General features: G+C 38.1%; 1 protein-coding gene across 1 annotated transcript; it reads left to right on the forward strand.

Annotated features, from left to right (window-relative positions):
* Positions 1-3,496: 3,496 nt before the first annotated feature.
* On the forward strand, positions 3,497-7,608 carry LOC140244315 (caveolin-3-like). Its single transcript, XM_072323961.1, has 3 exons — positions 3,497-3,607; positions 6,219-6,406; positions 7,425-7,608. Exons 1-3 carry the CDS (start codon positions 3,497-3,499, stop codon positions 7,606-7,608), a joined length of 483 nt encoding a protein of 160 aa, XP_072180062.1.
* Positions 7,609-11,623: the final 4,015 nt, after the last annotated feature.

Raw genomic sequence — 11,623 nt, forward strand, 5'->3', positions numbered from 1 at the left:
CGCGACACCATTCATTTGCGGATTACAGGATGCTTATCGACAAGAAACGAATTGACAGAGCTTCTGGGGTTGTACCAAAGATTTATACTACTGGGGGGGGGGGGGGGTAGAGGAGGTCGGCCATATTACATGGCATTTTACTTTTTTTTGTCCCTCTCAATTCAATTCAATTTATTCTAAACAATCATGATTGATGACTAATTACAAAGCAATATCTATGATTAGTGTTGAAGAACAATTTGATGTGATGACCAACATTCATGTTAAAAGGGCAAAGTGGTCTTGAACTCCGAGAGTCAAAGGTGGGTCCATTAACATGATCATATACAAATAATAATACATTTAGCTCACACACACATTAAAAAAAAAGATAAACACTAACACTCAGGACGCAATGCAGAGAAGTAGCTCTATTCTTTTGGTAATAAGAAATAAAGAAATATACTTATATTTGAAGCTGGATCCTCTCTGATGAGATTCCCACAAATTTACAGCAAACTACCAAAGAGTCCCCTTTTGAAAGATTTTTAACAAAAAATGTGCTAATGTTTCACGAGAATTTATACCATCCCTTAGATATGATAGTTGTTCCATTGTGTAATTCTAATGCACTTTACTTTGCAATGAATAAAGAGCATGCGTACTCTGATTGTTTAGCATGCGCACCGAGTGCTTTTGTAGGAAAGTTTGTCGTCTAGCGTGTTGTAAGAATGAATACAATAGCACAATATCATCTTATGATAAAACCATTGAATTAAGACGCATTCATGGAAGGTTGCCAGTGCGGAAATTATACATAAGACTTAGAGTATTCAGTGTAATTAATTCCTGAATTGGAAGAATCTTTATAATAAACGTGGACAATTATTGTAAGATGTGTTATAATTTAAACATTTTGTTTTGCAACAATTTAAAAATTGTATTTAAAGTGGCCTAAATATGAATTTCCTCAAGCTAAATTGCAACAAGTGTGGTAGTATCAGAAAAAGCATTGATAATGCATCGTCAGGAACAAAATAATGTTTAAAAGGGTTACAGCTCGTTATTCCGAAGGCTCGTTATTCCGAAGGCTCTTAAGTCCGAAGATTCGTTATTCCGAAGGTTCGTTATTCCGAATTTCATTTTCGAATTAACAAATCTTCGGAATAACGAACCTTCGGAATAACGCCACAAATTTTCGGATTAACGAACCTGTAGGTATAGGGAATTTGTGTGATTCGGATTAACGAACCTTCGGAATAACGAATCTTCGGAATAGCGAACCTTCGGAATAACGAACAGCACCCGTTTAAAAGTACCCAAACACTTCTAGATATTTTCATCGACATATTGTTTTTTTTTTTTTTATATATGGGCATAAACGGAGAATGACACCACTTTATATCACGTATAGGCCTATACTTCGCATTATGTCAAAACAATCGTAATCTACCTGTTCGGCTGCACATTATTATAACAGTCATAAGATAGGCATAAAGATTATGAAACACTTGGTGCTTGTGTCAATTTACAAGTTGTGTGTCACCGAAAGATCCCTTAGATATGATGCCTTTATCATTAATAGTCACAAAGAATGCTCATTTGACAGTTCAGATTTTGTGATGAAATGCTTATCGACTGTAATCAAACAACGAAAACATTCCCCCAAAGACATTTCGCTGTATTTTCTTTTCCTTTCATTTCAGAACTGCAATCTATGTAGCAGAATACATGAATAAAGCTTCGCTTTTAACAATCCTCCCATTGATTGTAAGAGTGTCATTGTCACGCTCGCGTTTTGCATAGTCGGCGATTTAAGATGTTTGTTCTGTTCTCCTTCAGATCAGCTAAGCATCCTAAGAGAGTTGCCTCTGTTATTATGGCTTCTCAACTCTCACACACGGTTTTATATGGAGGATAAACGTGCTTTCCGTTTTACGAATATAAAGTAGTATCTATATGCACCTGCCACAGAAATCAATTGCTGTATCCTGGTATCGCAGACGGTATCAACCATGTAGCTGCGAGTATTCCAGTTGCAGCTATGTTTATTCCAATTATTGTAATTTACAATGCACTGCACGCGTCGTGAAAAAAAAAAAGAAAAAGAAAAAAAGGTAGAAAGGTTGCTTGAACATCGGGAAGGCACGCCATTGGGACACTATCGCTTTCGCATCCATTTCGATTTGGATTGTTCACATTCCGGCGTGTTTGAAAGGTATAGATTTACTAATCAATATCTCCATGGTAACAGCATGGTATCAAGAACAAAGAGGAATTGAAAAAAAAAAACAAGTTTCACATTTTCCGAACGCCCTTCCAGACACCTTTAACCGATAGTGACATTTCCTTTGCTTGCAAGTTTTTCTCTTGAGGTAGTACACAGCTGTAATGATCATCATTATCGTCTGCCCCCCCCCCCTTAATCCGTATATATTCGATCCACAAAAAGCAGAAAAACACACAAACAAACAAAAATATCACATGGTTAAGACTCTTGGTATATCACACGAAATGCACAATTTGTTGTGCTCACCTGTTTAAATATCACACTTCGAAGTTTATTTTGTACATTTGTGTTCAAATCACACAAGCATTATTTCATGATCCCATATATATATATATATATATATATATATATATATATATATATATACATATATATATATATATATATATATATATATATATATATATATATATATATATATATATATATTATATATATACATGTATGATATGTACAAATATAAAGAGAATATATAGATAGATATGAAAAACAGGCATAAATGTTAGTAATCTCTGCAACGAGGCCCTCTTTTAAAGTGAGCAATTCTGCAGGTTTTGTTTTCCTTTCTGTGTCGCAGGCACGTTTGTATAGGCCTAAGTCTAAACGCAACTATATACAAAAAATATGAATTCAGACAACACCAAGACCAACGAGTTGGAAGGTAATCTGATGAGTCCCGTTATCATCGAAATCCATCGCTCTTAGTCTTAGGAAAAATTTGTTCTGACCACTCCTCTTCCATTTTATCTAATCTAGATTCGTGTTCGAACAAACACGGCTGTACAGCGAGCGAGCCCGTACGCTATACATATAGGTCCTCTAAACAATATAACGACGGACTGTTTGTTCAGATCCAAAGCTAGTCCCAGCTCTTCACGGCGTCCTGGAAGAATACATGCATATGCTACGAAACGCCTTTGAGAAGCACTGGTGTTCGCTATGTTTGCATGATTGCATAAGAGCGTGAGTAAACTGGGCGATTTAAAGCTGTGACAGAGTGGACTAATTAGACTGTTCGTGCCCATCGTGGTAGCGTTGGCCTCCAAGAAGGGACCGAGCGCACACCCTTTTCTTTTACGGCTCGTCCGTTACAGGTCGATAAATCCCGCCTTGTCTACACTCGCCAGAAGGGCGTCGCTGCCACCACTCGATCTCCTCGACGACTTCGTGATCCTTCTTCAGGTCCTTGTTGTTCATTGTGCGACCCGCTGACGATTGCGTATAATGATGGCGGAGACACAGCAGCCTGCGAGCGGAACGGGCGATGTCAGGATCAAAGTCCCAGAGGGTCTGGCGATGGATGACCGCGATCCAGATGACATCAACAGCCATGTTAAGGTGAATATGCTTACACTGGATTGACCGTTTTCTGAAGCATCCTGAAATATTCGGAACTGCCTATGGGACACAGCAGATGCCCACAATCAGTCAGTTAATGCAACAAGGTCTGGGTGATGAAGTATATTTCGTATGTATTTCGGGGAGTATAGAAATGTATTCATGGACGTCTCTGATTAACATATTAGATTGTGAAGTATATAGGAGATGCACAGTTTTGTGTTAAGCTTCAGGGTTTCAAAATGATAGTGTTTCGTTGTACGACCTGGTAGTATCACAGAGTACGGAATATCTAAGTTTTTGTGATAACCATGTATTGTCGTGTGTAAAAGATCGAGACATAAAGATCCTGATAATGATCTTTATGTTTTTAACGTTTTTGGTGTCGAGGTAGAGTATGTGTGCCTGAAATACACGTCAACTGTACATTCTAATATGTTCGAAGCACCTCATCTGTTCGAAGCACCTCATCAATTCTCTCTTCCGTTTCTCTTGTTCAGCGTGTAGGCATTCTCTATCTTTCCTCTCCCTCCCTCTCCCCCCCCCTCCTCTCTCATTTCTCTCTCTCTCTCTCTCTCTCTCTCTCTCTCTTTCTTCCTTTCCCTTTCTTCCACTAATTCTGTTTTTGTCCCATTCCGTTCGATTGTATCTCCTTAGTTTAGTTATGCCATGTTGTTGTGCATATGTGTAATGTATTTGTAATTGTATGTGTATTTTTGGAAGAAATTCTTGAGTGGTCCACAACCTACAAGCACTGCTTTTTAGTGGACCTCTCAGTTCTCTTTTTTTTTCCTCCTCAAAATATAACTTTGTATTTTCCCATATGTATACATGATTCATCTCTATTAGTTTGTTGTATATCGTTAATCCTTCGCACTTCGTACTGTATACATGCTTATGATGGATTTTCTGATTTACCTCGTGTTATGTTTTGTTGGAAAGAAAATGAGAATGAAATAAATGAATTGAATTGAATATATTTTCCTTTGTATCATCATATAGTTTCAACTGATTGATATATAAAATACCAGTATTATCAGTGTCACATATCATAATCTTGATTGTTCAAATTCGCCAGAGTATGAATATATAGGCCTAAACTGCACCTTGTTGCATTTGATTTTTTGCTTTTCATCGATTTTTGTTTTTCATGGATTTTACCGGCGTGACTGAATAATATTGTGATATGGTAGGTATTTTTTTTTTGTGAGGCGTTTAATTCTATTGCAATACATGTACATGCGTGTCCATAGGCCTTTAATTACCCTTTCTTGAGGCACTCTTTACATTTCAGTCATGGAAGCAGTCCGAGGCCTATTGTGATGTCATCTTGCAAACAGCAGACAATTATTTTTCGTGTCCCATTATTCACTAGCGAGTCATCTGTTATCCAGTGCTAAATTCTTCACTGTTTTTTTTTCCTGCTGTCTATGAATTCTTGAAAAAGAAACCATAGATATTGAAACAACATTGTGCGCTCACTCGTTCTGCGTCCTTGCCAGTAACCTCGCTTGCAATGTGACACGGCTTTGTGAATATTAAAAGCAGTACTCGCGTAAATTTACTGGCAATTGAGCACTTTAAAGACTGACTCGGTCTGTAAGTAATGGATATTGCATTAAGATTCAAGCGTGGAGCTCAAGCTCCATGTTACAAGTAAAGCAACACGTTATCTACATTCACGCACACCCATTTCTGCTCTCCGTTCACTTACGCACACTCACGCAGGCGCCGTGAGCCACCCCACCTAAGCACACATCCATGTAGAATTGATATACACAAGCACACACCCAGTTTGAATAGCAAACTCACGTATATACACATCATACACAGCCACGCACACTCTTGTACACACATTATGCTGTTCCTCGACGAGCAACTGTCTTCTACTGATATCAGCTATATAATGTTCTTAAATAGGATCATGAAGCAAATCTTCCGGTCACTCCGTGCGTTCCTCCATTACTAAGTGACCGGACGCCCTGCTTGCATGCCATCATACTGTATGAAGAGTGTTCACACGCCCAGATGCACAGTTTGATGATGCTACTGTACGCTCAGAGCCATGGATGATGCGACCATCTTGATGCGGGCCCTATATGACAACATAATCACAAGATCAAACAGAAACAATCATAGACAAACAAAGATTAAAAAAAAAAAACCGATCTGTGTTTACATCGATCGTCCATCTCGTTAGTAACCTTTGTGATTGACGTCATGATAATGCCATGTATCATATTTTGTTTAATTGAATTCAAATTTTAGAGAGAAGTAGAGTTAAAGAGCCGTTCACTATACACTCGGTAGTCCATCTTCACACTATACACGATAAATCCCAATGTTCCCAAAGTATCACACATGGATCTACATTTTTGTATGTGGCAGTTCGGTAGATGGTGATTTGTGATTGCATGGAATTTCGGGAATATTAGATATACAATTGCACTTTTTGTCCTGTAAACATCGTAGACCTAGTATAGAATGAAAAAGCAAAACAAAATAAAACCACAATAATTACAGGTGTAATCGAGACATCGCTAACCAGAACATCAATGACGAATGCTGAAACGTCTATTCATATGACTACAATGCTTTCATTCGTGTGTAGGTCTTCTGGCACGAGGTGTTCGCAGAGCCAGACGGTATTCACAGCTCGGAGAAGACCTGGGTGACGAGTTTCAACACATACAACTGGAGCAAGGACTGTTGCTACACTTGTTGCAGCGCAGTTTGCAGCATCCCCGCCGCTTTCTGTTGGGGCTTGTACTTCGCCATTCTCTCATTCTGCCACATCTGGTAAGGAGGCATTCGACCAGCTCTGTCGTTATTATTGTCTCTACCGCCATTGCCGCCACCACCTTTACCATTTAATCGACCATCGTCATCATCATCAGCAGCATCACCACCACCACCACCATCGTCGCTATTCTATCGTTACAACCATCCCCGTCTTCGACATCATGAGCCCACCATTACTGTCATTGTTCATCATGATCACAGTTTTCATCATCATCATCATCACTACCACTATCACCATCACTACCAACATCTCCTCACTATCATTACCACCATCACCATCACCATCAGCATCACCATCACCATTACCATCACCGTTACCGTCTCTCCCATCATCACTATCTCTCACACTATCACCATCACTGCCACCATCCCCTCACTATCACCATCACCGTCAACCATCACCATAACCATCACTACCCACATCATCATCAATATTACCATCACCATTATCATCACTATCACCATCACCACCATCACCATCATTATCATCATCTCTCCCACCATCACCATCACTACCGCTATCACCACCACCATCAACACCATCAATATCTATGATTTTTTTTTGTTTACAATCTATATATACCTTACTCCAATTCATTTTTCATTCCACGAAATCTTTATGACTATATCGCTCCCAATACTTATATGTTTTGTATCTGCGTTATTCCGAATATCATGCAAAATTTCCAGTATCATCAATTCTTGTATTTAAGTGCTCAGTCTTTGTTCACTCGGCGGCATTTTGCATTTCCGAAGTTGAAATGTTTAAATAGGTTTTTGTCGTAAAAAAAAAGAAGAAAAAACCCCGCATATCATCGTGTCTTTTTTCCCGAAAGCCGTGCACTCGTCTTTGAAAGTACTATAATATCCCCATTCCAAGGGCTGCACGCCCGATCCTAATTTCCCTTTTATGGGTGTTTGCAAGTTGGTTCTACTTTCTATTTGGCAAAAGAAAACCGACAGGGAATGAAAATTAGATAGTCACATCTGTATCCACAATGATCTTTTCCTACAGGTGCGTGGTGCCGTGTCTGAAGGCCTACATGATCAAGTTGGTGTGTGCTACCAAGAGTTACGCCATCTGCATCAAGGCGTTCTGCGATCCGTGCTATGAGAGCGTGGCGCTCATGTTCTCTCGAATTAAGGTCGTCTTCATACCAACTACTCCTGGTGCAGCTGGTGACGAGTCGAATATATAGCGTCTCGAAAGTCTAAACCTCCTTGGTCAAACGATGTGAAGTATACATCATTCTGGCCCCAGCTCTGTTACCGGAAGCTTGTAGAACGCTAATCGTTATTCATGAGACACGAAACATGCAAAGGAACGGTCTCTCTGCGGTCTGTTCCTCTATTTAGTAACAGCTAACGGGCACTGTAAAGTGTTTAACATTCAGGGTTATGTATGTGCGTGTGTATGTATGTGTGTGTGTTTATGTGTACATGAGTATATGCTAGTGGTATCATGGAGCCGCGTAGCTCCATGGTGGTATGAATGTGTATATATACCCTTTCTTTTCTTAAAGTATCGAAGAGCTTAGTGTACAGGGGTGATTTTAGACGCCACTTCCTCTATTTGTATTCTTTTTATTTCTATCTGTGGCGATTGACCATACCCCTCTACCTTCAGTATTTCTTGCATCGATCCTTATTTTGTGTTATATTTTGTTTCATTATACAAAGTTAACTCTATGAGAAACTAGAATTTCTCTCTCAAGTGGATGAATGAATACAGACTGTATCAAAATAATGAAAGAACGGACAGAGAAAGGGCGATATTATGTTAACTTCTCGGCTGTATCAAGCGCCAAAATTAATTTTAGCGAACGATGTCAAACCTTTGCACCAGCGATAATTCATTATGCGTAATATGCAAAAATGTTGCCTCTTACACGAGGACACAAGCGATAATTCTCTTTTTTGTTTGTATGTATAGTTATGTAAGAATGGGTGTGTGTATTATGTGTGTGTTTGTATTTGTTGGTGAAGGTGTGTATAGACACATAAAAAGCATAAATCACAAATGAAATATTCAATAATTTTCACTATCATGTAGATAAATTGACATTTGCAGTAGAGTGTGAAAATCCCTTTCAGTTGAGTTTGACCAAAACTGAACTGTTATGATTTATCAACTGATCGGTCGCTTCAAAAATGCATTCAGTGCCACGGACATGATTCCTGATGACAACCAAGTGTCGAATCATACAGTAAATATATATCAATGCTTTGTATCAAATTCTCACGCATAGGTGATGGCTCTATGTCGAGTAAACATTGAAGCAATTCCAATTTTGTGTTGCTGACAGATGCAACCTTTTTTTTTTCTTTTCTTTTTAGAATGGTATGCATAAGAACTGAATATGCTTGTAGACCGGTTTGATGGTTTGTTTGCTTCTATACGTGCAGTTTCTCTCAAGAAACAATCAAATACTCCACTGCTATATTTTTGAACATGCATAAACTAGTTTGACAGCTGTTTTGATATACTGTATCTAACAAGGAAACGTGCATTTAGTGTACGACAAGAAAAGCGTAACCAGGAGTCACAAAGCAGAAGAAGGTCTCGTGAATGGTAATTTATTTCTTTAACTAATAGTACTTTGTCATCATGATTCTGTTTTCTCAACCAAGAATAAAACACCTCATGTTTGTGTCTTTATACGAATTTTGTGATATTCTTGTACTGTTTGTTGTGTGAGCAGCGTTATTTCAGAGTAACGTTGGGAGACATTCCAAACTGCTCATTTCTAATTCGAATACTTATTCTGAGAAAGTAACCACGTTATGATCGGTAGAACGCACGCATAGAGTTATGTACATTACAGTTTGTACTACTTGTGTGTGTACCTTTGCAATACTAATACTTGGGGTATAAAAATAAGACTTGGAACAAATCAACGTATGATAGCACATTGTTATACGCATGACTTTCAATTTTCTTGGCGCTTAAATTTCACATGAGGTTTGTCAATTTCTTTGCCAAATTTAAAATGACAACCAGTAATTCCACTCTTGAATAAGCACCTTGATACGCTCTCCTGAAAATACGGACCAGTCACTTAAAAACAGTATGATTTCCCAGTTTCAAGTCATTAGTATCAAAGGCTATATATAGACACGTAATTATTGTAAGTCAATAACTCGATCAGTACGCCGCGGGCGCTAGATTGATATAATACTGTTAAAGTCAGAATTACCACAAGAATTACAAAGACGTTATCAAAGAAGATTACAGAGACATCACGAAAACAAACGAAACTTACCTGAGTAAAATCTTAGGGTATATAGTCTATTTTCCCTCTTCTAGCAGCGATTAAATTAATTCCTTCGCTGTCAGTTTTAGGCTAAGTAAACACGCCACACAATGAGCTGGTTATCACTTAAATCAAAGTCAACCACAGGACTAACGCTTCGCCAAACAGAATAATCTTTGCGTACCATAACGAATTTAACTCATGTACAACCTATAAAAAGTCGAGATATGCTCTTTGGTTCATGAGTATACAAAGACTACAACGAATGAGCATACAAATATGGCTGGAGATCAATAATTTACCATGATAATACAATAATATTTGATTATAAGCTACGCATAGCTGAATCGAACGACCGCGCCCACAGAATCATGCATGTCAAACATAGATAACAAAAACAAAAGGTAAACATAGACAACAAATATGCTGGTGTCACATTGTCTCCCCATAGTCAAAAGATGGCCATACGAATATGGAATTTTCCATTTCTTGCGAAGTTAGCCCCGTACTTGGTTAAAAGCCGATCAAAAGCCAAAGCTTTCGTTAGCAGCCTGAGAAACTCTACACCGGTAGTGATCATACGATAGATGCCCTCCCGAATAATTTCATTATAAACTCAGAGCCGAATTTGAATTTTTCCTTCGTCGTGTGTCCATCTTTCCTAAACTTCGGGGCAGTGTGATGCCTGGCTAACAAAGTGCACGGGCGAAGCTACACGCAAAATAATCGAATGTTGAAAATGTTAGTAAAAATTTACCTAAGCTTAAAAAGGATTCGACTATACGAGGTAGACATCATTGGGTTCAAGTATAATAAAATGGAATTAATAATCGGTAGACTCGATTTGATATTCAAAGCTTTACATCTGGAGCATTTGGCAGAAGTTTTTACAACATATATTTCAGTATCACATTAGAACTGAAGCTTAAAAAGACACTAATTTACATTTTGAAGTTGATTTTTAGTTTACGGAGACGAACTTAAATCTAAACATATCATTCTTTAATCGTTCTCTGATTTGTGAGTTTATGCACACATTAAAGAAAACACATGAGAATAAAAAGAATAGAATGAAAACAGTACTCAACAGATTTCAATAAATAAACATCTCTATATTTTATCATTACCATGATGTACATCCTAGTTTCACATGCGCAAACGGATCGCTATGGTACATTCAATGCACAAAATTATATCGACTTATATTTACAACTGTCCACAATTTTATTACCATTAACTGAGAATTGGCATTATGACAATAGCTACAAATAAAGCAAATGGAGTGAACTCGACTATTATTCACACGGATGCTTGAATAATGTTAAAGGCTAAGATATACGTATACGTCCTGTTTACATTCAACATCACATTCAAGATTTGATTTCTCTGTTAGGATATACCGTTAGGATATACCTGTGTATTAATTAGCAAGAGGACCCAATTATTATGTACTCTACTTTCTAAAGAATGGACCGTATTTGATAAACATTCTTAATCATCAAACAATATTCACAATATCGTAAGTCTTTTGTCAAGACAACGACACGGCCCTGTGTTTCAGTTTGAAGTTTTATTTGGCTACACCAATTTGTCACTATAGTTAGAAACATTCAGTATTATGTATATAGAGTGCTCTAGAGATCCCAAGTTTGAATCTTAATCATTGGTACATAAACATAAAATACGATGTAACCGAGTTCAACCCATAGATTATTACTGGTGTCAAGAGACCATCACAACAATGCGTGAGATTTTGGTAGTGGAGAAAAGCGCACATGTCCCCTCTCTATAAAACAGTTGTCAATTCAATATACTCCTTAATCGTGTGTTTTTTTTTTTTTTTTTTGAGGGGATGGGGGCTTACGGAGCAGATGCGGGGGGGGGGGGGGGGGGGCGTGTAAGGGCAGTTGAAATGTGAACTGCAAATATCCGCTACAGAAACACCCAACGTCTAAAACCA

This window comes from Diadema setosum, chromosome 2 (genome assembly GCF_964275005.1).
Source record: "Diadema setosum chromosome 2, eeDiaSeto1, whole genome shotgun sequence".
NCBI lineage: Eukaryota > Metazoa > Echinodermata > Echinoidea > Diadematoida > Diadematidae > Diadema > Diadema setosum.